Genomic DNA, 26,239 nt, shown 5'->3' with positions numbered 1-26,239 from the left:
GTTCAATTTTATAAATAATATATACTTAGTTCGATTTTATAAATATACAAATAGCTGCACTACTAGTCAAAGCCTAAGGTTGAGCCCTGGGCGCCATCGCTTTATTTGTTCGTGATTCTATTTTAGTTAAGATATCTTTGGCGCCAAGAGGCAAAAGCGTGCACATACGTGACTGTCGACGTCGTGTACCTTGTCTGGTCGACAGGGAAAAGGGAGGTCGCCATTGATGGTTGGTTCACAGTGACCTGCGTCACAGGAAACCTTTCTCAACCATAGATCTTCAAGCTTATTGGACACGCACGATATGGGCGTATGTTAATCTGTTAGGTGTGCCGGCCATGAGAAGTTCGTGACAGACGACGGCAGATGGTTTTTAAAAGGTATAGAGGTGGCTATTTGTATCGCCACCAAGTAGTACTCCCACTAGCCATAAATACTTGAAGCCGTTTATGTTTTTTTTCATGATCTTGGAGCTTAAATTTTGATCAATATTTTTTCTATTAGAAAGCTCTTTTACATTGGTTTAAGTGTACCCATCGGTACTTGTTGGTACTTCAAGATACTTCCTTTATTTCCACCGTTTGATTGGAAAAAATAAATTTAAGGACTATTTTTTATACTCGGTCCTATCAATTTGGTACTTCTCTTTAGGTATTTCAATGTACTTCCTTTGTTTCAACTGTTAGATTTTTCGGGATGGACGGCTCTCATTTTTTCCAATCATTCTAAAATTTCTCTTGTATAATATTTAATAAGTGTGAAATTATAGAACTAAAGTACTTTTAAAAGGTAAATGTACGCATGCATATGGTTTTTAATGTTTTAAAAACTTTCAATAGTCGGTTTCAAAAGTTTGACCAGATTTTGGTGAAAAATATATCCTACAAGATCAATGAAATATATCCTAAGTTTATTTTCGAATAGCCGATATTTATTGATCCTTTTAAGATTGTTTAAATGTTTAAGGGTTTTTTATAAAATAAATTAGCAACAAAGAATCACCAACCAACAATTTTCCCAAACAAAAAAAGCATTGCCCACTTGAGGAAGATCATGTCGACCATATGGAAGAAAAGTAAAAAAGAATACTAGGAAATATTTATATTTTGTAGTGGCCTTTGGTCTTGAGTGCATATTGGCATATATATCATGATAATGGGGACCTTAAGCATTGGGTTCCGGTTATGGATGCAGCCATACTTTTTCTCAGCTGCCTGGTTCATGATAGCACCTTCAAGTGACGTGAATTTAAATTTGCCTCTATTCTTTTCATGACGATCCTGACACAGATATTGAGACACGTCCACATTGGATCGATCGCAAGAAGATATCGTTTCTTAATTTCACCAAGTGCTTTCAGAAAGTTTACCAGTCCTTTATCTAAAGAACAAAGTAATAGTACGGCGCTAGAGGTAGAGCACCAAGGAAAAGAGTGATCGTCATTTTGTTTCAAACCCATAAACTAAACGAGAGGCGATTGGGGACTTACTTTTTCTTTGTGCACTTCAAGTTTGTTCACTTGATGCTAAGTGGCTAACAATAAGACAAAGATGGAACAAGGACTGTAGTCTTCATTCCACAAACATGCAACCAGACAAAAGTTCAGAGGAACGGCCTAAAAGCATGTTTGGATGTATAATTGAGCTTGGTAGCAAAGGCTCAACAAACAGGCTACGAAGCATAACACTTTCTTGCACATCACATTTAGCCATCCGATCCATATGTGCACACTACAGCCACAGAATTCTTATAAATGGTACATCTATTTAAAAAGTCACACAAACATTTGTCGATATGCAGAATTATGTTCCCTGGCTAACCAAGAGACAACGATCAACTGCTCATTTTTTAACCATTTAGCATCTTTATAAAAATTCTCCAAAGTATTAAACAAGGACAAGCCCTGATATCATTGGATTAGAAAAATGTTACGGAATATTCTGCAATTATGAAGAGATGAGCTAGCTCCCACATGCGAAACCCACTACTATTACTAATCTCTCATAATTCCATTTCCTAACTCCCCCACTTCCCCATTTCCCTCTTTATAATCTTCCCACCATCACCACCACCACCTCTCTCTAGCTCTCTAGGCCTCACCGATATTAGAGTTCTTTCAAGAGAGAGGGGAGTGGAGAGCAGAGACGAGGGAGTGAAGAACCTCCCTCCCTCTCTCGCTCTCTCTCTCTCTCTCTCTCACTCTCTCATCGACACGCTTGATTTGGCAAGAGAATGATGTGGTCTCATGAGCCGGCAACCGAGGAGCCGAAGGTCTCGCCGGCTGGACGGAGCTCCGTCGCCAAGCTGACGACGGCTTCCTCGTCCTTGGCCAACCTCCTCTCCGTCTTCCTCGGGGCCACCTCCCCGGAGCCCAGGCCGAGGCGGAGCTTCGACGCCGGCGGGGTCGGGCTCGGCATCGTTGCAGACATGAGCCGACCCTGTCTGGCCGGAGCCGAGCCGATCGCCATCGGCCCCGCGGCCAGGCGCCGTGCGCGCGAGGAAGACGAGCTCTCCGAGAGCTACACTTGTGTCATCACGCACGTGGCCGGCGCCGGCGGCGGCAGCGTCCGCAAGCGTGTTTACTTCGGGTTCGGCGACAGCGGCGGCGGCGGCTGGCTTGTGAAAGCCGATGATGAGATGCCTGCGGAGAGGGCCGACTTCCTGAGCCGATGCTACCTGTGTGACAAGAGGCTTGATGGGCTCGACATCTACATGTACAGGTGAGTGCAGTTCCGTTAATTAGTCTTACAAGAACAAGGCATTACCGTAACGAGAACACAAATAAGTGCCCATCTATTATTTCTTAAAACTTACGAGTAGTTTAGCACTCATTAGCTCTTAGAACTCAGTATTACTTTTAGGGAAAAGGAGCTCTAAAAATCTGTTGTTTATTGCTTCTATGGATAAGGTGTGCGATCGACCTTTTAACTGTTGAGTACTATGCATTCAGTCATGAATCCATGACGTTTTGGACAAACTAAAACATCATGTAATCATGACTACTGGAGGTAGTAGTATCGTAATTAAGTTAGTTAGATATTACCGACAAAAAAAATAAGTTAGTTAGATATGAAGTGTTGAAAATGGAATAACCATATACAACGAGGGCAATGGGTTGTGGTGCAGTTTTTTTAATTTAAAACTGTCCCTTTTCAGTTAGCAAAGATGAAAAAATATAGTTCTATCTAGGTGGTGTGTTATATAAGACAGCCAAGCTGCAACACAAGTATCAAATTTGTATTAATCTAGCAAACCAGATAAATTTGTAATCCTCAGCTGTTAGCCTGAAAATATATTTTCCCCTCGTAGCTCAACTCAACAAGAATGTAAATTGTAATTTTGCCACAAATGTAGCCCCAGATATATTTTAGAAATCTCAAGTCTCAAGATTTTTTATCACAAGCAGCGGTTGAAAATATCAGTTCCTTAAATACTGATTACATATTTGTTCTTGACCTCAAATGGTAGGGGAGAGAATGCCTTCTGCAGCTCAGAGTGTCGATGCCACCAGATGCTAATGGATGACCGTCCTGAGAACTGCAGATCTGAAGTGCATAGAGCTAGTGACTGTTCAGTGTCACCGCACACTGCCCCGATGGCCTACTCACCAAGTGTTGCAGCGGCGTAGTCCACTGGCCCATAATGTCACCAAGCTGCTCCCCAACTAGCAAAGAGTATAGAGATGAAACATACCATTTAAACGAATCGAACATATAGGGTAGTTTCTAAAATGCTTCTTAATTATGACATAAATAAAAGGGAGGAAGAAAATTTTGAGATACTACTCGATGCTAAGTTCTTTTGAGTGTGCTCCCTCTGTACGAAATGGAAGTGATTAGCAAAGAAATTTAATACCATGTTTCAACTGATACCATGCTTTGAGAACTTTGTATTATCTCATGTTCATCGTTGAAGTTCTAGAAAGATAGTATTGGTGCTTGAAAAATGGTTAACTACCTCAGTTATATATTCCCCGTTCTCAATTAAAGTTTCCTACAACATGGCAAATTGATAAAGTGATTTTTCTAAGCAAAGTTTCAAGCTGCACAAATTTATATAGTGTAGGAGCTCATTTGAGAAGCACAGTTCTCAATCTATCAAAATAACTATTGCGACTATTGCGACTATCCACTTACAAAACATGATTGGCATGAAAGAAAGATATGCAATTCTCAAACATAAATATTTTTCTCGATCTTCAATATTTTTGCCCAGGTTTCAAAGGTGTTTACTAGTTTACCATGCACAGTATCAAATAAAAGTAGCTACGATAACAATGGTGCCCTAAACGGTTAAATGTCTTGGCAGAAGGTTACTAAATTTAGATAGACTACTCTGATATCGACTCGCAACAAAATAAGTGTAGGTTATAATATTAGATGGATTCAATATATGAGCAGTGTACCATCTACTGAATCAAATTATATCACACCTCCCAATGTTACTGTCTTGCCATGAATCTTGACCTATGTCCATAGGCAAGTAAAAGCTTAGTACCAACAGAAGAGCATAGTATGGTACGAAATTATTCATTTCTATGCTCAGAAATTTTCTTTGCATTATGGACGACAAATATCTGAAACAAATCCAAATTTTTATCATTTATTTCTGCAAAAAATGAAATTCAGCAAAATTTAGAAAAAAAATAGAGTAAAATAGCTCACGTGGTCAATATAATAAATTACACACAATATGTGCATATTCTGATACATTAAATTGTTCTACGCGCTTGCGGTAAACAGAAATTAATACCATAACAGAACTATGAAGACACATCAATTTGCTTATGAGGTTAATGATTAGATGAATGGGAACCATTATAGCTATCAATTCATCATCAAGGATAAAATATCCACCAATAGATTTTTTTTGAACGTATCAACCGATGGATATGGCTCTCTCATAAAATCAAAATGTCAAAGTTTATGACCTAAAGCAATGAATTCAAAGAAAAACATCCATTTCCTATGATTTGAATGTTAAATGAAACAAATCAACCGATGAGCAAATTACATAAGTTATATGCAGCACAAAATAAAACCAACCATTTTTTCTTAATATAATGATGTGCGGTTCTCCAACGTATCCGAGAAATAAATGAAGAATGAAAAATGAAACAAACAACAAATCACTCACTCAATTGAATTGTATGCAACACAAAATGATAGGTACAACCATTCATTAAAATAAATAGCAAATTTAACCTAGCCCTCATAAAAAGTATATGCTCTGGTGGACCAGCCATATAAAGTATTCCAAAGAATCTATACCATATCAAGATCAAAGAATTAATTCTACTAAAGATCTAGAGCAGTCTTGTCCATTGTTCTAACAAAAGTAAAGATTACCTTATTATCATCATGGCCACTATGGAGACTGCCCATGAAACCATATGAAAGGAAAGTACATGTTGCTTCATGTACCAGAGATGATTCGTGCAGGCAATCCATAATGTAGTCATATAGATATATGAACCCAAATGTTTAATACTTTATATGTATTGAAATAGTTGGTGAAATTCTTACTACTAATCATTTGCCAATAGTTTTGATCAAAATTTGGGCAAGCTGTGTGCAAAAAATGGAAAAAAATAAGTATCCTTATTTTCATTTGGGGGGAGCGCACATAAAATTACTAAATTACTAACCATCATGTTTCATAATCTACCCTCCCCCCTAATAGAAAGGAAATATCAACCGCATCCACAACAAATGGCATAGCATCTACTGAGCCTTCCCATCTGGTGGTCTCAAGAGTTTAGTTAAAAGGTACTTGACATTAATCATCTCAACAAATAACTTATCAAAGTTGCCATAAATGGTATTTGTACAACGATGGTAAAATTGTATATGTGTAAAAACAAATTTAGTGATGAGAATGAAAAAAAAGGTATTTACATTGAAGTCCTAAATGTTTCATATGAAACACTAAAGTGTATATTTATCATAACGATACACATCATATAGCTTGGTCATAAAGATGAACATACATAGATGCTTAAATAAAGAACATGGTTTGGAACGGGAGAAGAAAGCATGTGTCATATGAAGCATGTACTGCAGGTACAAAACATAAGCTTTTTAGTGTGTGAACATATATTATCAAAAATCCTATAGAGAATATAATCTCTTGACATGTTGCCTTATAATACACACTAACAAGCTATCCAGAATTTTTGAAGTGGTCATGATTCTTCAGTCATCATGACCCACATCTTATCCAGAGAAGTTTGAAATAGAGTCTACGTATCAAAACAGCATATGTGAACATTAAAAGCGGATGTGTTTCTATATAAATGTACGCTCATCACCCAAGAGCCCTCTTAAAGCATTCTGCTTAGCTCCACACACAACCCATACAGATGGTTCGTAGTCTTTTGGTGTCCCTAAAAAGACTCAGAATATATTCTGCATTTTTAGCCAGCAAGTTGCTTTCTTTTCCAAAATTAGCACAACAGACCATGAAATACTCCTACCAGTTCATCCGTCAAAGTAATCCACTCTTTGTCCAAATCATATATTTTACATCAATTTCATTTGGTGGATATGCAGCTCTCAAGATCCTCAAGTCACAAGAAAATCCACATACTCTTAAAGACTTAGATTTATTATTTACTTCTATATCTGCATCCACTGTCTCAAGCATGGCTACAGTTGAAATGGAGGATTTCTCAAATAGTCAACTTTGGATGTTGACTATTTTAATGCTAATTAGTGGAGAGGTATTCACTTCAATGCTTGGTCTTTACTTCATGAAGGCCAAATTTGATGCAAAAGGATCCGTCAACAAAACAGGTTACTCATTTTATGCTGATGTTGAATCTGCTAGTTCTGAAAACCCTGGTCCAAACAGCACCCAGGGAACCAAAGTTATGGTGCCAATTTCCGAACTCCGCTTGGAAGACAAAGATCGTGTTGATCACGAGACAATGAAATCATTAGGTTATGAATTGATGGTCTATCTTCTTGTGACAAATTTAGGCGGCTCACTAGCTATTTACCTTTACCTTATCCTCGTGCCAGATGCACAAGAAGTTCTAAAGAGAAAGGACATTGGGTATGTCATATTCTCTATATTTACAGCCATCTCTTCAATTGGCAATTGTGGCTTTACTCCAGTAAATGAGAACATGGTCATATTTCAAAAGAACACCATCTTGTTACTACTACTTATTCCACAGATTCTATTAGGAAATACATTATTTGCCCCATGCTTGAGATTTATGATGTGGTCACTTGAGAAGATTACTACAAAAAAAGAATACCATTTCATTCTTCAACATCCAAAGGCAGTTGGATACAAACACCTTATGAATGGCAGGGAGTGTGTTTATTTGATGGTAACAGTTATCGTGTTCATTATCATGCAAACCATATTGTTTTGCTCTTTGGAATGGAACTCGAATGCTTTGCAAGAAATGAACAGCTACCAAAAGATAGTGGGTGCTCTGTTTCAGTCAGTCAATGCAAGGCATGCTGGTGAAAATATTGTTGATCTCTCGAGCCTATCTTCATCAATACTAGTGTTATACACCATCATGATGTAAGTTCATTACTTAACAGAGCCCCTGCAGACATAAAAATTGTAACCAAGTTCTCATTTACCAACATATTAATATACGGAAGTAGCCCAGTAGTGGTTCTTATTTACTATATTCACCAACCTCCGAATATACCATAATTAAACTAAAATCTAGATCTCATATAGTAGGAATTTAACCTACATATCACCTGGTCATGTCATTTATAAGTTATGATCATTTTTTTAGTTGTGCAGTTACTCCATATTTACACCAACTTGTTGCAGGTATCTCCCTAGTTACACCTCTTTTTTACCTAAAGATAATGATCAGGATTCTAATGAGGGGATGAAATATAAAAGGAGAAGTAGGTGTGAGAATTGGATCCTCTCGCAGCTATCTTATTTGGCTATCTTTGTGCTGCTAATTTGCATTACTGAGAAAGAAGCAATGGCCACTGATCCACTCAATTTCAATATTTTCAGCATAACATTTGAAGTTATCAGGCAAGTCTCTAAATTAACTCTATGATTAGGAGCTCATGATTACTATTACTAACTAGATGTTGATTGCCGCAGCGCATATGGAAACGTGGGTTTCTCACTTGGTTATAGCTGTCAGAGGTTACTAAATCATAATATACACTGCAAGGATGCTTCATATGGGTTTGTAGGAAGATGGAGTGACAAGGGGAAAATGATTCTGATTATTGTCATGGTTTTTGGCAGGATTAAATCATTGAATATGCATGGAGGGAGAGCTTGGAAGCTTAGATAGCATCAACTGAGTGTTGCCCTAAATTTCCTGCACCCTGTAGTCGATAAGTTACATGCAACAAACTACCAAAAAATTGTACGGCGTAGCATAGCTTAACTATGTAATTGCATAAGGAAGATGGTAGGCTATTATTAGCATTGACCGTTTGAATTATATTTACATAAGTAGCTCATATGTATCACCATGGTTTTACATAAAGATGGCCAATCATCATAGTTGTGCGTGATGTTTACTAGCCACAACGAATTGAAAAGGAAGAGAGAGAGAGAGAGAGACAGAGAGAGAGGCCTTCTTTGCTTATTCAAGCACGAATATTGCAAACAACGAGCATTGTTACAAAACTTGAGGACATCAAAGATCCGAGTCTCAATAGATTCTCTAAAAAGGCAACAAAAACCTTAGTGGTAAGGCCAGGCTCCTTATTTGAGACCAGCAAGAGCAGTATTGGAATATCCTGATTTAGCTTTGTGATCGTTTGACACATGCATAACTTAGCTATCTTTTTTATTTAGCAAAGATGACCAAATACAGTTTTCTCTAGGTGATGTGTTATATAAAACAGCTAAGCTGCAATATAGATATAAAATATGTCAAATATCACGAACTAGATAAATTTGTAATCCTAAGTGCTTGCAACTATTAGCCTCAAAAGATATTTTCCCCTCTTATCTCAACTGACCAAGAATGTAATTTTTTTTACCACAAATATAGCTCCAGTCATCTTACTTTTAGAAATCTCAACTTTCAAGAATTTTTTGCCACAAATATAGCTCCAATCATCTTACTGACTCCATAATGTTGCCAAGTTGCTCCCAATTAGCACCGGGTATGGAGATAGAACAGATCATTTAAACGACACAAACATACGGTATGTTTGGTTTGTGCCCCATCTAGCCCTACCAAATTTTGGTCATGACCAAATCATGGGTATTACCAAATCGTTGGCAATGTTGTGTTTGGATTGTAGCCTTACCAAATTTTGCCAATCCAATTTAACTTCTTAATATGACATGTGGGACCTACATGTTATTATTTTTTTATAGCTCAAAATATAGTCAAGTGAACTCTTGTTTTGTAGATTTAATTGCCAGGGATATTAATATGCAAACTGATTCAAGATTAGAAGAGTCATTTGTGAGATATTAGCACATGAACCTAACTCATCTAGCAACATTGGTTGCCATGCGGCCTCTAGTAACTTGCCACATATCTCTTCCTTCCGGCTGTTGGCTGCCAGTTCAGGGGCGAGTGTTTTGCCTGCCCAGATCCGCCCGCGATGCATGTTGATTTTACTTTGGCGCATATTGGCAGGCCAATCATTGGTCGTGAAGCAAATAGAAGCCAAATATTATGGGCAAGCCAAAAAATTGGTTTGGCAAGCATAGGCTCCAAACCAAATGTGCTCATACTCCATCTATCCAAAAAAATAAGTCATTCTAGGTTTATCCTAAGTCAATTTTTTTTTAAATTTGACCATGTTTATAATTTCTTTTAAATTGACCATGTTTATATAAAAAAAGCTACAAATATTTATAGTACGAAATAAGTGTTATTAGATTCATCATGAGATATATCTTCATAATATAACTATTTGAGTCATAAACATTGTTACTTTTCTCTATAAATTTGATCAAAGTTAAGAGAGTTTGAATAAAATAAACTTAGAATGACTTTTTTTTGGGAAGGAGGGAGTATAGGGTAGTTTCTATAATACTTCTTACTCCCTCTATTTCAAATTGTAGAACATTTTGCTTTTCTAGATACATGATTTTTTTGCTTTTCTAGGTGTACATTATGTCTAGATAAATAGTAAAAATTATCTATCTAGAAAAGACAAAATGGAAAATAATTTGGAATGGAGGGAGTAATTATGAAATGAATAAAAGAGAGTAAGAAGAAAATGAGATATTGCTTCTTGCCAAGTTCCTTTGAGTACACTCACTCTTTTCTGTATAAAGAGGAAGTGATTAGTAAAGAAATTTAATACCCTATCTCAAGTGATACCATGCTTCAAGAACTTTTTATTACATCATGTTCTTCTCTGAAGTTCTAGAAAGATGCTTTTGGTGTCGAAAAAATAATAAGTACCATAGTTAGATATTCATGGTTCATTTGAGGTACACATTTGTATATTGTAAGAGCTTATTTGAGGAGTTTAGTTCTCACATAGATATCCAAATAATAAGTGCTTCATAGATGTAATATATTTATATGAATCCGAGTACATTGGATGTTTAAACTTGAATCTTTATTTCTTGATGATGATATTCTGTTGTGACTATCCAGTTACAAAGCATAATTAACATGAAGGAAAGGTCGACAAGTTGTCAAACATGGATATTTTTTTCTCTTTTGTCAATTTTATTGCACAAGTTTTTAGTGGTATTTACCAATGTCAGTTAAAAGTAACTATGATAACACTAGTACCCTCAACGGTTAAATGTATGAGCAGAAGGTACTAATTTTATATATGATAATTTCATACCGACTTGCAACACAATAAGTGTAGGTTATATTATTAGATGGATCAAATATATGAGGAGTGTATCATCGATTGGATCAAATTCTATCACATCTCCCAACATTACTATCTCACTCTAAGTCTTGATTTATGACCATTGGCAAGCAAAATCATGAGTATGGTACAATGTGCTTCAGTTGCATGCTCAAGAATTTTCTTTGCATCAAGAAGAACGAATATCCGGAAGAAAACATGATTTTCATCATTTATTTCTATATGTAATGAAACTCAATAAGAATAAAAGGTAGAGTAGAACAATTCATTAGATCAATATTGTAAATTACACACAATATGTACATAACTTAATATGTTAAACTTTTCACATGATTTTGCAAATAGAAATTAATACCATATATAATAGAACTACAAAGACAAATCAATTCACTTATGAGGTTAATGATGATGAGATTAAGAGAAGCCATTACAGCTATCATATGTTGCAGGCTCAGTAAATTCATTGCCTGGCATGGAAGTTCTACCAAAGAATGTTTTGTTTTGGAACCCATATCAATTGATGGATATGACCTTCCAAGAAAATGAAATATCAAATTTTATCACTTGAAACAATAAGTTAAAAAAGAATATATTTGCTATTATTTGAATGTTGAATGAAACAAAATAATTAATATGAAAAGCACTTGAGTTGTATGCAACACAAAATGAAATCAAACCATTTTATTCTTACAATAATGTTGCGCAGTTCTCTTGTGTGTTCAAGAAAAGAATGAAGAATGTAACACGAAACAAATGGCAAAATAACTCATTCAATTAAATTGTATGCAACACGAACTGATGGGCAACACAAGATAAAACGAAACAATTTTGTTACTATAATGTTGTGCAATTCTACTGTGCATTCATGAAAAGGATGAAGAATGCAACACGAAACAAATGGCAAAACGACTCATTCAGTTGAACTATATGCAACAGGAATGCTAGGTTCAACTAGTCATTCAATTAAAATAGCACATATAAGCTAGCCCTCATAAAAAGTATATGCTCTGGTGGATCATTGCATAAAGTATTCCAAAGAATTTATACCATACTAGCTCAAAGAATTAATTCTATAAAGATCTAGAGTAGTATTGTCCATTGATCTAACAAAAAATACCTTATTATCATCATGTCCACTATGGAGACTTCCCATGAAACCATACAAAAAGGAGATACATGATGCTACATGTACCAGAAAAGGTTCATGCAGTTAATCCCATAGTGTAATAATATGGATATAAGAAACCCAACGCTTTAACACTTTATACGTATTGAAATAGTTGGTGAAATTGTTGCTACTCATTTGACAATAGTTTTGTTCAGAATTTGGGCAAGTTGTGTGTGAACAATTGAAAAATACTACTTTAACAATATCCTTAAATATTTTCAGGAGGGAAAAAGAAAATAATATTATCAAATTACTAACCATCATGTTTTGTACAGCATTGATGGGATGAATTATATTTCCATAAGCATCTTACTTGTATCACCATGTTGTGTATTTTCATAAGTTGCGTGTGAAGAATGAAGCCTAGAGAACGTCGGGCGTTGTTGCCAACTTTGCCATCTCGTGACGGATGAAAAACAGTCTGTGTCCCATGCTCCTTTTTCACTTTCAGGTTCAATCAAATTAGACCACAGAATTCACCACACCGGCACATCCTTTGTGGGCCTGCGTAATGGTGTAAGCAGGAGCCCAGCAAGGGAAAACTCCACCACCCACTTTGCACGTCGATCCTTTTTACGCCTTTAGGAACTGCGAGCCCGACATATTCATGCTGACCCATTTTTTAAAAAAAAAGAAAGAAAGATAGCCAAATCTATTCACCCACTAGTTTTTCTTGCCACACGCTTGTTCCCTCCTGTCTCAATTCTGTCCCGTTTACTACAGCTTCTACTTGAAAGGCTCTAATTAAAGGTTGAGGTATCAAGGTCTGTTTAGTTTCACCTTACTAAAGTTACTTTAGGAATTAAAGTTTAATCTCTTGTAATCTCTAAAGTGCTAAACAGACTTGCTTACGGGGATTAAATTTTAGTCCTAAACTTTAATCATAAGTCATCAAGGGGTTACTTATGAGGACTAAAGTGTACCCTGGACACCCTGCCCTCATTTATGACATGTTCGTGACCCCCTCCCCCCTCACCCCTCCGCACATGCCTGTCCTGATCCGTTTCTGCCTCCCATTTCATTCCCCACCGCCGTCGCACCCTCTGTCCTCCCAGTTGCCGCACCCACTGCTCCCGCCGACGTCCCCGCTCCTCCCCACGCCTCCACTGCCGCGCCCCCGCTCCTCTTCCCCCCCCCCCCCGATTCGTCTTGCGGTTGTCGGCGTCGTCGTCCGCGGCAGCAGCTCCGGTCTGGCGTCGTCGTCCGCGGCAGCAGCTCCGGTCTGGCGTCGTCCTCTTTCCCCGGCTCCATCTCTCCTCTGCTCGCTCCCTCTTCTTCTTTCTTGCTAGTGCTACAGACCGCGGGGGTGGAGGCGAGCGTGGCCAGGAGTGGGAGCGGCGAGGCGCGCGGCCAGGCGCGGGTGGTGCAGGAGGCAGGCAGCGGTGGGTGAACGGGCCAGGGCCAAGCGGCACAGGTAGGAGGCAGGGTGCAGCGCAGGAGGAGGCCAGGCAACGAGCGAACAGGCGTGAGGCGGCGCAGAGACTCGTGTGGTGCAAGGAGGCTAGGGCCTGCTCGTGCGGAAGAAGAAAGGAACAGGGAGAAGGATGCGGTGGCGCTCGGGAGGAAGGAGCAGCAGCTGGGGAGGGAAAAGGGCAGGGGCAGTATTGATTAGGGATACTGAGATCATTGTTCAAGTTATTTAATGCTCTTTAGTCCATACAACCAAATAGGAGGACTAAACTTTAGTCCTAACTAAAGGAGAGTTTAGTCTCTAAAAATAAGAAAGGAGAAACAAAACGCAGCATAAAAAAGATCCCTTTCTTTTTCAAGATATTAGTACAAAGCTTTACACTACACTAAGCTCACAGAATCCGGAACGTTCGTGCACTCACAGCGCTAGTTCTGCATCTTTTGAATATAAAGCTAGTTCTGTATTTTCAAAAGCCCAAATCCAAACTACGTAGAAAGGTAGAGCGGAAATTTGCCCTGTCCTCCCCAAGTCCCCATCTCTGGCAGTCGTCGAGTTGGATCCAGCCTTTTATGCGCAGAGTCATCGACACGCCAACACAGACACACAGTGTGGGCGCGAAAGGAACTTAACCAATAAACAAAGGGGGGATTCGGGGCAGGAAGGGTGGTGGGGCGTGCGGCGCGGCCGCAAGCGGACAACGCCGCCGGCGCGGCCAAGTGCGTCACCTGACTCGGACCGTCCCCTCCCCGTCGCAGGGGCGCGCGCAGCACCATTTCCCCCCCTCCCCGCCGGATCCTCTGCGCCCACCGTCGCGCCTCCGTTTCTCAGGTCCCAGCGCCGCCAGCCGCGCGTGGGCGGTGGCCACTGGGGTCGCGAAGCGTGCGGGCCGCAGCGGCGGGCCTCGTCCCGTGGCCGCTGCAGGGGATCCCGATACGCTGACGCGGACGGGGCTTTCTCCGTAGGTGGCGGCCACGCGACGGTGAGCGAGCCACCGTCCCGCTCGACCTGATCCACATGGGCTCGCTGACGCCGCTGGCCCACGAGGGTGTGGTCCTACGAGTCGGTGGGATGGGGGGTGGAGGTTCGGTGCCTGGAGTGGCGTTGCCCACGTGTTGCCGCGCTGCGTGCCCAGAGGTCGGTGCGGATCCGAATCAGCTGCCATTACTAAGAGCGGCGAGTTGCCCGAAATGCCATCGCTGGTGGCGCGAGGTTGGTTTTGGGGACGCCGCCCCCGCTCCTCGCGCTGTCAGTTTCGCGCCGGCCTCATCGTCTCCCGTTGGGCCCATGACGACGCGAGGCCGTGAAATGCGATAGCATACGTGGGGCCAAGCATGTTCCCGGAAATTCCCCCCGTGTCGATGGATGCTTCCAGAGACGCCTTCCGTGGGTGTCGCGCCAACCTTAACACGCCACCCGCAGATGCCAAATTGCAAATAGGTGGATTTCTTTTGCTAAACTAAAATTGGATGATAATTAAGTTTACCTTAACCGGTCTTTATTTTATTTGCTAATATAGTGGCACCTTTTTGTCCACGATAACAATTATATTTCCTGTATTTTCGCTGCAATGTTGTTGCTACATCCTGTATTTACCTATTGAAGAAAGTCATCGTCTACATCTCGTGCCACTGTTAGACCCATGTCGGGGATAGATCTCAGTAACCGCAAGGAAGGAAGGAAGAAGATAGACTCCAACTAAGATTCTATAATCCTACTACAACTCGTACCATGTAATCTTACTACAACTTCTCCTTGCAACCGACTAGTTATCTTGCTCCCTAGAGTATATAAAGGAGTGTAGGTGTACCTAGATCGGCAGAACCACAACAGGGGACCAAATCCTCAATACCAAACAACACCCAAGCGTAGGGTGCAATTACAACACCCCAAATAGGATGTAGGGTATTACGCTACTCTGGTGGTCCGAACCTGTATAAATCCTTATCTTGTATCCTCGCTTTTACCTTCGAGTTTCAGGTCCAACAATTCCCCACCAAACAATCTACTACCTCGGGATATCCCTCGGTAGGTTGCCGGGTATAAAACATCGACATCTAGTGCGCCAGGTAGGGGTGATCATCGAGATCATTAGGTGAGCTTGAAGGACCTCATCTTCAAAATCAATCTACTCGACGAGAAGCAAGTCATCGAGTTCCGATTCGAAGTGGATACGAGAAGCTTGCAGGAGATCAATCGGTTGTCAGCGTATCTGCATGCAAAAAGCTACAACACTGGTCGCACTGCTATAGCTGATCATCCTCCGTGGCTCCGTACGTCGCTCAAGACTGATGATCCACTACTGCTCCACGCCCATGAGAACGAAAAATACCAACGGAATTATTTTTCTATCTTCGAGTCGAAGTCACCGACAATGCATCTTAAGCTAATTACCTCCAGTTGTCGAATCCTATACTAAAGCAATGGAGGCCAATCAATATTCCATCTACTGCTCGTGTGCGGATCAAGAAAACTATCAGCTCGAGTACTCTTCGTGCAAGGCTACTTTTTGGAATTTCAGTACACGTACCAGGAAGGCCACCAGGAGATCTGTTTCTTTTCACTACACATACTCAAGAAAAACACGTGGGACTTCAACATGCATAACTGCGTTGGCTTCACCAGAACGCTCGGCGACATAATAGCAACTACCTAAAACTTCTCGTCTCGACTACAAACTAGTCGAGGGTGGGTTCCACGTGATCAACAACTAGTCGGCTTCATCAACAACAATTGCGGCTTCACGACGACCGCCATGGCTTCATCGACAATCGTCCACGAATCAAAGCGAAGTTACTTTTTTTAATTATTTTATATAAATTTTTCGGCTTGTTTTCCGCATGCAGGGTAACGTGTCGAGTACTTTTTTTGTGTACGCCTCTCGATGGAAATTACCCTCCAGAGCTACACTTTGCATTCCTAGGGCATGTTAACCGACAGCCATGGGCTTGGTACACCGAATTATGGAGGCTATAGCCACGAGTTTTGTGCACTGAGTTCCGGAAGCTCCGCCAACATGCTTGGTACATCGAATTTCGGAGGCTATGGCCACGGGTTTGGTGCACTTAGTGCTAGAGGCTCGCAGCGGCTACACCCTAAGTAGGCACAAATACTATGCGTGGCAACACACGCTCTCCTCACCAAAAAGGCAGAAAAGTCTCAATGACTACTTTACGTGCAATCGTGCAGTCCTTTTGTCGCAATGCCAACTATTTATTTTAAATGTCTTCTCTTAGCGGTCACTAATCTCCTCAAGCAGAACACGCCTTAATTCGTGAAAGTCTCGAATCTTCTATCATACCTAAACGCTAGGACGCGAGAAAAAGATCTATGTAGCAGTAGTGCCAGTACGCATACACGAGACAAAGATCTCATACGCAATGGTAATGGCTAAACAGAGGCTGAGAGTCTAAATGTAACAATCTAACTACTCGGGAGAAATATGGCTGAAACAAGAGCATGACACACAACATTTACATTCATCACTGAATAAATTTTGGTAGTATCTTCAAAATTCTATAAATATGCTACATAATGTATGCATCTCTTTTTGAAGGTCAAGCTTCAATGACGACTTTCCAGGACGCTCAGCGCACCTCCAGTGGATCCGCTAGCTCCCAGGCTCGGGGGCTAAGCACCAATTACTACTCGAAATATTTTCAATGGCTAAGCTAGCTTCCAAGCTTGAGGGCTAAACACCAAATAACTACTCGATGTGACTCCTATAGTTCACCTGGCTTATTTAATCATTACAAGACTTGGGGGTTGATAAGCTACACCCAATAGTTGATTTTTTTCGAGATGAAAAAAAAAGATTCAAGATTTTATTGACTCTCAGCCTGATTCTTCGATTCAACCTAAGGTTCGGGGGCTTCTCCATATGGAGTGCGACTTTCATCGCCCTCCATATTACATTCCAAATAAGAAGATTACAAAATCAAGACAATCAAGGGCTTGAGCACCTCATAGCCTCGTGGCATCCTTGAAGCACTTTGAAGATTCAGCCAAACAAAGTACTCGAAGAGCACCAGAACTACTCGGTGAGAATCTAAAAAGTACTTAAGGATTGCTACACTCGACTACGAAGCGCTCAGAGCCTTGTCGGGGATAGATCCCCAGTACCCGCAAGGAAGGAAGAAGATGAACTTCTACTAGGATTCCTCTGTAATCCTTCTAGGACTCATACCATGTAATCCTATTAGGACTCCTACCTTATAACCGACTAGCAATCCCACCCCCTGGAGTATATAAAGGAGGGCAGGGGTCCCTAAATCGGTAGGCTAAGGCCTCATAGAACCACAACAGAGGACCAAATCCTTAACACCAAACAACACCCAAGCGCAGGGCGCAATATACAACAACCCAAACAGGACGTAGAGCATTACGCTACTCTGACGGTCCGAGCCTGTATAAATCTGTGTCTTGTGTCCTCGCTTTTACCATCAAGTTTCAAATTCGACGATCCCCCACCAACCAATCTACTACCTTAGGACACCCCTCGGTATGTTTTCGGGTATAAAACACCGACAAAACAACAAAGGAAAAAGTGTATTTTTTGTCCCTCAAGTATTGCAAAAGTGTGACATTCATCCCTCATTTTTCATTAGATGCAAATCAACCCCTTAACTAACTAAATTGGTACATTTATCATCCCCATATTAGTTTAACAATGGCTTAGTGTCATATAGCATCGAGTTAGGTCATGTAATCATTTTACTAATCACTACTTAGCCATACTTAGCCATGTCTAGAGTTGAGTAAATTGCTATAATAGTTCAGTGAGAGTCGATTTCGTTAATTTTTCGGATAAATTTTTATGGGATAGGCAATTTAGATGATTTACTATTTTTTGGGCTCTATATATTCGACTCAGCGTATTACATCGCTAATTAGAGATTAGTCTGATGATTACATGGCATAAACCACCATTAAATGGCACTAAACCATTGTTAAACTAAGGTAGGATAATAAATGCACCAGTTTAATTAGTTAAGAGGTTGATTTGCACCAAATGAAACATGAGGGATGAATGCTACACTTTTGCAATACTTGAGATGAAAAATATTTTTTTTCTTAGACAAATGACAAAATAGAGCTTAAGTCAGGCCAAAGAGGGCAGGAGTAGATTCGTGCATGGCCCCTCTCAACTTTCAAGTTTACTAAGAAATCATTTCGAAAACGGGGAGAAATTTTGATCGAATAAAGAGTGATTATTGCATTTCTCATCAAGTTTTGTCAACCAATCGTGCAGAGCACTTTGCTCGCTTTCTAGTGTTTGGCTACATGGGTAATAGGACAACTAGCATGGTTCATTTTTTCCACCCAAAACCAAAACATTTGCTATGCAGCCTTTTTAGTTTAGATATATACGTACCTTTATAGCGTAATCATTCTTTTCACGTGCAATGTATATTTGCAATTGTGAGAATTTACCCAACAAACGGTAACTAAAATCCATTCTCCTTCGTTTTATTGTTTTATTTATCTTCCTTCCGCTTCTCCCCGAGAAAAAATGATGTACTTTCTTGATGAGGCACATTCCATATTCTTTTTTCTTTTGGACAAAATTTTTACAACAATCACCAACAAATTCAGAATGAAGGTACGAGGCTCATCAACCCAAAGTACAAGAATCTCTCAAAGAAAAAGCTCTCCTACCAAGCTCATGAGCTATCTGATTGGCTTCCCTACTCCAAATTCTTTGTGCACGATATTCTAACTCCCACCCTTCTTCTCCTTCGTTTTCCCATAGCTAGAGGCGAAGCTTCTTGATACCAAAGGGGCGGTGCCCCCCCCCCTCCCCATGCTCATTTTACTTATCTCTTCATTAATTTTGTGCCACATCATAAAAACACAAACATGTCACTATATTTAATTCTCTGTGGATGAAATCCCATAATAACAGACAGGATATAAGTTTATATTTAAATAATACGTAGAACTTTCGATGCCTTAATAAACTTATTGTATACTGATAAGTATTATGTATCATCTAAATGTTGACATGTATTTTGAGTGTCCCATCAATTATGAATCATCCCAGTATACTATTGAGACGCCTGTACTATATATATTACTCAATCCGTCCTAAATTGTAGATCTTTTTAATATTTTCGGATGTATAATTTTTAATATGCATCTATATATATCTAAATATACAAATAAATTTAAAAATTTAGAAAATCTAAAACAATTTAGAATTTTAAACGGAGGGAGGTTGGGATCTCCCACCCAAACAACACAAAAGCCTACAGCAACTTCTCTCTCCTACGCAACCAGCACGGACCGCACTACTGCCGTACGGGCGACACGGCGGCGCCGCGGAGTGGCAAACTCGTAGATACCTCGCGAAAGCAGGCCCCGAAGTCACCGCAATCTGCTTTCCACGCCGGACTCCGCTCCCTCCTTCCTTTGCTTTCGCTTCCGATCACCAAAAAAGACCTTTCTTTCCCGTCGCCCCTCGGTGCCCTGCGTCGCTGCGGCGCCCGTCTCTAAAAGCTAGGCCTTGTGGGCGCCGACGCGGCCGCAGCAGCACCCACGGGAGAGTAGAGGAGATCGGTCGATCGCTAGCTACCTGCGGTGGGACGGCCGGGATGAAGAAGTGCGCGTCGGAGTTGGAGCTGGAGGCCTTCATCCGCAGCCGGGAGGACGCGGCCGCGGCGGCGGTGGCGGCGGCCGAGCACAAGCCCGGGCACGACATCGCCGCGCAGGCGGCGTTCGGTGCGGGCGTGTTCTCCCCCGGCGACCTCTCCGGCTTCAGCTTCGCCGACTCGGTGAGTATACGAAGGAGAGTGCAGAGGAACCTGACGTTGTCTTGATTATAAGCGAACTGGTGACCAAGAGGAGTATTGAATTCTGTGGTTTGTGATTAGAAGTTCCTTTCGCAGATTTCGTTTGTAGGGAGTGTTAGAATTTCGTCTGCTTGTGACATGCGAATGAGATCTTGTTAAGTTAGGGTGAATTTTTCTCACTGGTACATCTCTTCTTGCCACTAACTGATTTTGGCCTAGTTTTGTTTTGTTAGCAGCATGCTTAGCGTTCTTAACTCTGAATAATCTGATCGAGATTGAATATTGATCCATAAACATGTGAAAGCAAAGTCGGAGGCTTAGCATAAATACATAGTATCACGCCAAGGTTCTAAGAACTGAGCGTTTTGTTCTAAAATTTGCATGGAAAATCGGTGTGAGATCTTCAAATATTTTAAGCAACAGAAGTTATAGGTTTCTCCAACACAAAACAGTCACATAGCTAGGGTGTCACTTTATCTTTCATTGCTGTAGACCTTGATATGTGCGGATGAAGATGACTCCATTAAGTTTGCTTTTGTTTTGTCCGAGCAGAACACCCTCAACGGAAGCATTCCTAATCACGTATGGTCCCATAACCACAACGTGAGGCATCCTGCAGTCTCCACGACAATCGAGTCGCAGTCATCAATCTGTGGTATATATTTGCTGCACACGGCTCCTCTTCCATATTTTCAGCCTCTTCACAACCAGTAGTCCAAAGCAAGAAAAATCATTCAGGACTTTGCACAATGCTTCTGTGCTACATTTTTACTGCCTGATAAAATCAGCTGCAGTTGCTAGGCAACTTGGAGAATTGACTATTGACTAGTTAAATAGATGGAATTTGGGCAATTATAGATTTGACAATTGGCTAATCATATAGATGGGATAGAATTTGGGCAAATGGAGATTTGAATAATAAGCCAGTGACAGAAATGTTGCAACAAACAAATTGAGCTTAAATAATAATATTTAAGTTCTTTCACTGTTCTAGCTAGCTCACACTACATTCGATCATTGGCAGCAGCAGCAAGTCCAACATCAGCGACTAACCTATATCTGAAAGAGAGCCAAACTTTGGGGGGCACAAGTGGTTCAGATTCCGATAGCGAATCGCTGTTGGATATCGAGGGTGGTCCATGCGAGCAAAGCACAAACCCACAGGACGTGAAGAGAATGCGACGGTATACCAAGAGCCAGAACAATGCTCTGTCCAACATTTTTTTATTCATTATTTGCATGCCATAATTGTATCAAGAACTGGAAATCGTTTTTTTCCAATGCATGTTGAGCAAAAAAACTTATATATAAGACCAGGATAACCTAAACTCAAATCACAGGATGGTGTCGAACCGTGAGTCCGCTCGACGGTCGAGGAAGAGAAAGCAAGCCCACTTAGCTGACCTTGAGACACAGGTAAACACTACTGCATCGTATTACTATTTTACTACTTGTGTTGTTTTTTCATAATGCTGCTGCAAGTGTCTTAGTACTATTTTACTACATGTGTTGTTTTTTCAAAATGCTGGTGCAAATGTAAATTGTGGTACGTTCCTTGAGTTCCATTCAAACTTACAAGTTATGTCCCTGGAAACAGGTTGACCAGCTGCGAGGCGAAAATGCATCACTCTTCAAGCAGCTGACAGACGCCAACCAGCAATTCACAACTGCAGTCACCGACAACCGGATCCTGAAATCAGATGTCGAGGCCCTCAGAGTCAAGGTGATCATTGTTCATCGCAGAACCTCGCTGAATGTTCAGTTCCACTTCTCTGAAACCATTGCGTTTCTGCCTGTCGTGCAGGTGAAGCTGGCGGAGGACATGGTGGCACGCGGCGCGCTGACATGCGGGCTGGGCAGCCTCGGGCTGTCGCCGGTGCTCAACCCGCGGCAGGCGTGCCGGGGCCCCGACGTGCTGTCCGGCCTGGACTTCGCCGGCGACGACCCGTGCTTCGCGGGGCTGTCCCCGACGGAGCAGGTGCAGAACTCGCCGCTGCAGAGCATCGCCAGCCTCGAGAGCCTCGAGAACCGGATCGCCAGCGAGGTGACGAGCTGCGGCGGCCCCGGCGTCGACGTCTGGCCGTGGGACGGCGGCCTGTCCAAGTGAAGAGGAGCCGAAGCCGGAGCCTGGAGTTCGCACGCCGATGGCAGCTACTGCCCTGTATGCGTATCTATATATATGCACGGTACTACGACCTGCAAGTGTATGTCAGCTGCCATTGCTGTGTTAGCTGGAGTTGTGAACTGAACGGACTTGAGTTTTTCAGAGTCCCTGTCTCGGTCGCTATATTGCCTAGTTCTGTAATACTAGAACTGAGTGGCTAACTAGCTACTCATATATGATTATAGTATGTGCTAAGGGTCTAAGAGACTGAACTCCGAAGCATAATTAGTACTGTGATGAGATATCATGTCATTATATGTTTCTAATCTGATTGCAGTAGGTGTTCTGATGGATTAGATTACCCTGTTACCTTCTGATTCTTCTGATGAACAGAGAGTAATTGTGAGTTCAGGTAAGCTCTCGTACTCCTAATTGCTTTTGTAATTGTGATTTGTGAGTTCTGTACATATACATTTACAGATCCTTTGCACGTCTTGCAGGTTCACAACCGCAGGATTTTAGTTTTGGATCGATTCCTCGTCCCTTCCCGCCATCTCCCTCTCCCGGTCCCTCCCTTCCATCTCCATCTCCAGCACCAGCTCGTCGTACGCGACGACGGCCAAGCCGCCGGCCTCCGCGATGGCGGCCAGCGCGGCGGTGATCCCTTGGCAGACCATCTTCTTCGCCTCCTCCTCGTTGAACCACTCCTCGCCGCCGCCGCGCTGCCGTTTCGCGGCCGTCGCGATGGCGGCCGCCTCCGCCGCGACGGCGTCCACGGCCCTGGCCGCCGCGTCCACGTCCACGGACTCCACCGCGCGCGCCCACCCCACGATCAGGCGCGGCATGTCCTCGCCGTCCTTGACGCAGCTCCGCGCCCAGCCCCAGAGCGCCGCCGCGTACGCACGCTGCGACTCGGCCCAGGCCTCCAGCGCCGCGCGCCAGCCGCGGAGCTCCGCGCCGAGCGCGCCCGCGCCGGCGGCCGCCCGCGTCGAGCTCGGAGGCGGCGGCGGACCCCTGATGCCTCCTTCGCCTGCCAGAGCCGGCCGGTCGGCGGCGGCGGCGGCTGACGACGACGTGAGCAGCGCGGTCGCCTCGTCGGCCGTCCGCCTCATCACCCGGTGCGCGTCGGCGATGACCCTCCACATCCTTGCCAACCTGAGCAACGAACAGGAATGAAACAAAATTTCCGCCGTGATTGCCCTGTTCTTGCGAGATCGAGCACACGTACCCTCGGACGAGCTGCATGAGCTGCGGCAGGAGCTCGTCGTCGCGCACCGCGGTGATCCTCTTCGACACGGCGTCGACGGAGGTGAGGGAGATGTCGAGCTTGGTCCGGAGGTCCCTGATGGCGGCCCTCGTCTTCTCGATGGCGTACGGCTCGGCGCCATTGGCGTCCTGGCTCCTCAGCAGCGCGCACTTCTTCTCGTACGCCAGACGCACTCGCTCCCCTGCCTTACGTTCGCATCACGAAATTCTCAGCTCGTTGATTAATTTCAGCAGAGGAGTTGAATCGAATCAATCCATGGAGAAGAATGCGGGTACCCTGACTTCCTCGTACAGCCTCTTCTCCCACTCGTAGAGCCTGTCAAGGCTCTCCTTGTGGCTCTGGAACAACTCGAATGGCTCCGGGGGAACCTCGGGGGCGCCCTGCTCCTCGCCGTCCTCCCTCGGGGCAGGTGGTTGAACTGTCTAGAAAAGAGCAATGGTCAATGCAAACGGTTTTCCGTCACAGAAACTCTGTGCAATTCCTTGACAGTAACTGTTCTTCAGATAAGAGAGGTTTGCAATGCAGAGAAAGAGCACGTACCTCTCCTATGGTAGGGGACAACCTCCAGCAACAGAGACACCTCACTGGCAGTGTCAACGATCTTCATGAAGTGGCCCTGGATGTCCTTCATGGCCTCCGCCATGCTCGTCGGAGGCCGGTCGACGAAGACGGTGAAGCCAGGGGTGCCATGCTGCTCGACCTCACCACTTACCATCACTCTTAACTCATTGTTCACATGATCCACCTTTCCATCTTCCTCCCTCGGCGGCGCAACCTCCGGTGCTGATGCATCCTCCTGTTCACTCTCCTCTTCGTCTTCCTCTTCCTCCTCTTCCTCTTCCTCCTCTTCCTCCTCTTCCTCTTCCTCCTCCTCTGCTTTGCCTTCTCGGTGACCGTCGCCATCGTCGTCATCGCTCTCCTCCTCCAGCTCCGGTATCTGCTCGTCTTCCTGACCGACCTTTATGCCTTCGACGCCGTAATCCGCATACAGGTGATGATCGGTCGTCGAAGAGAAAGGGTCCCAAGAGAGGTCCCATCTCGGCGGCTGCGGCGATACCGGCGTGCCGATCATCGGATCCATGGATGGGGGACGGAAGAACTGGTGATCGAGCCCGAAGAATCTGTCGATCGTGGCGTTCTCGACGGCTTCTGGGTCCCACTGCTCCACCACCGGATGCACCGGAGCCCCCGCCGGCCTCAGGCGGTTGACGACAAGAACCTTCTTCTCCGGCGAGCTCGGGCGGTGCAGGCACGACGACGATTGCTCCTGCAGGAAGTAGAGGTGCTCGTCCTCGGCGAAGTAGTAGAAGAGGGCCATGGAGACGCGGCGGAGCGACTGGACGTAGGCGACGTGGGAGGAGGCCAGGAGGCCCCGCTGCGCGATCGCCTTCTTCACGAAGCTCTTCCGGTCGTGGCAGGTCTTCACGGCCGCCTCCTCGTCCAGCTTCGACGAGGAGCAGCCCATCGCGGCAGCCTGCTCCTCCTCCTCCTGCTGGATCGGAGCAGGATGCACACGAGGAGAAACTGGGAGTCGTGTGGTGGCTTTCGTTTCGTATCAGATGCATATGGATCAGAGGTATTGGGCGGCGATCCATGGGGTAAAGGTTCGGATGCTTGTTTTGTGTTGGGTTCTGAAGAAAAGAACACTTCTTGGGAGAGGTAACTGGAAGTGCTTGCTTATCAAGAGCTCCTTTCTGACTTGTGGATTACGAACAATGGAAGGCTGCAAGTTTTATCAGATTCTGAACTTTTTTTTTGAGAAACCTACGGCGGATCAGATTCTCAACTTCACCGATGAGGTAGGGGAATTAGAAGAGCTCTCAAGCTGCAAGGAATCTTGACACTGCTGTCTTGACACTCTTTCGTTATATGGTCTGTGCAGTAGTATGAAGATAATTATAAAAAGAAAGACGTTGAGATCATATGATTTTTGTGAGTTATAATTTGTGTGATTGCTAGTTGCTACAAGGTAACAAGCAACTCCAGCAATAGCTCTTGAATCAAAGTTCCTAAAGGTCAAATAGAGGTTCTCTATTTTTTTTGGCTAAAAAATGCTTCACTCCAGCAATAGCCCGTGAATAGAGCTGGAGCCCCGTGAACAGAGGGCTCTGTAGAGACCCAGAAAATAGAGGGTGGATAGAGAAATTTGGAGGCCTCCCAAAATAGGGAGACAAGCAGAGGGTCTGCCGGAATGTGTTTTTTACTTGGCCCTCTAAACTTGGGATAGGGGACTGTTTAGAGGATTGACTGGAGTTGCTCTTAGAGCAACTTCAACAATGAATGACTCCTAAACCAGGACCCCTACAGCAATGACCCCTACTTTGTAGTCCTCATTTTCTTTTGGCTGTGGGACCCCTTTGTCAATCTCTCTCTCTTTCTTCTCCATGCATCCTTTGTCCTTCTCTCCCCTCCCTCTGCATGGAGCACGACAGGCGATGGATCTTCCATGATTCCATCCATGAAGGCCGGCCGCAGTGAGTACGCAAGGCCGCAGGGACAAGGGCCGTCTATCCTTGGAGCAGCTGTCCGTGAGCTCACCTGATGCGTCGAGAAAACATCAGAGAAAAGCTATCATGACAAGTTGAATGGAAGATCAAGAACGCATACATAAAACGATGACACTTTGAGTTAGAAACAGGCACACTCAGCTAAAGAACTCAAATCTTGACGTATGGACGCGGCTCCAAATC

At 43.2% G+C, this 26,239-nt stretch overlaps 4 protein-coding genes across 5 annotated transcripts; 3 read left to right on the top strand and 1 right to left on the bottom strand.

Moving 5' to 3' along the window:
• The first annotated feature begins 2,035 nt into the window (after positions 1-2,035).
• Positions 2,036-3,869, top strand: LOC117864436 (FCS-Like Zinc finger 13). Its single transcript, XM_034748546.2, has 2 exons — positions 2,036-2,720; positions 3,469-3,869. The coding sequence occupies exons 1-2, from the start codon at positions 2,233-2,235 to the stop codon at positions 3,626-3,628; spliced, it is 648 nt and encodes a 215-aa protein (XP_034604437.1). The 5' UTR covers positions 2,036-2,232; the 3' UTR covers positions 3,629-3,869.
• Positions 3,870-5,406: 1,537 nt separating this feature from the next.
• LOC117864427 (cation transporter HKT1;3) lies at positions 5,407-8,528 on the top strand. The gene is made up of 3 exons (XM_034748535.2): positions 5,407-7,542; positions 7,807-8,025; positions 8,098-8,528. Exons 1-3 carry the CDS (start codon positions 6,362-6,364, stop codon positions 8,294-8,296), a joined length of 1,599 nt encoding a protein of 532 aa, XP_034604426.1. The 5' UTR covers positions 5,407-6,361; the 3' UTR covers positions 8,297-8,528.
• An 11,275-nt stretch (positions 8,529-19,803) lies between these two features.
• On the top strand, positions 19,804-22,638 carry LOC117853007 (bZIP transcription factor RISBZ4). Of its 2 annotated transcripts, none has more exons than XM_034735359.2 (6): positions 19,804-20,160; positions 20,731-20,833; positions 21,206-21,362; positions 21,519-21,594; positions 21,776-21,901; positions 21,983-22,638. In XM_034735359.2, exons 1-6 carry the CDS (start codon positions 19,981-19,983, stop codon positions 22,283-22,285), a joined length of 945 nt encoding a protein of 314 aa, XP_034591250.1. In that variant the 5' UTR covers positions 19,804-19,980; the 3' UTR covers positions 22,286-22,638. The 2 variants fall into 2 exon arrangements, with proteins under 2 accessions (XP_034591250.1, XP_034591241.1); XM_034735350.2 differs by having other exon boundaries at positions 19,807-20,160; positions 21,203-21,362.
• Positions 22,639-22,689: 51 nt separating this feature from the next.
• Positions 22,690-25,347, bottom strand: LOC117852999 (uncharacterized). The gene is made up of 4 exons (XM_034735341.2): positions 24,090-25,347; positions 23,825-23,967; positions 23,511-23,734; positions 22,690-23,437 (listed from the first exon to the last, which is right to left on the bottom strand). The coding sequence occupies exons 1-4, from the start codon at positions 25,012-25,014 to the stop codon at positions 22,801-22,803; spliced, it is 1,929 nt and encodes a 642-aa protein (XP_034591232.1). The 5' UTR covers positions 25,015-25,347; the 3' UTR covers positions 22,690-22,800.
• Between the last annotated feature and the right edge of the window lie 892 nt (positions 25,348-26,239).

The sequence above is a fragment of the Setaria viridis genome, chromosome 1, assembly GCF_005286985.2.
Source record: "Setaria viridis chromosome 1, Setaria_viridis_v4.0, whole genome shotgun sequence".
Lineage (NCBI taxonomy): Eukaryota > Viridiplantae > Streptophyta > Magnoliopsida > Poales > Poaceae > Setaria > Setaria viridis.
The sequence above is the reverse complement of the archived record's forward strand: the minus strand, read 5'-3'. Positions and strand labels throughout refer to the sequence as shown.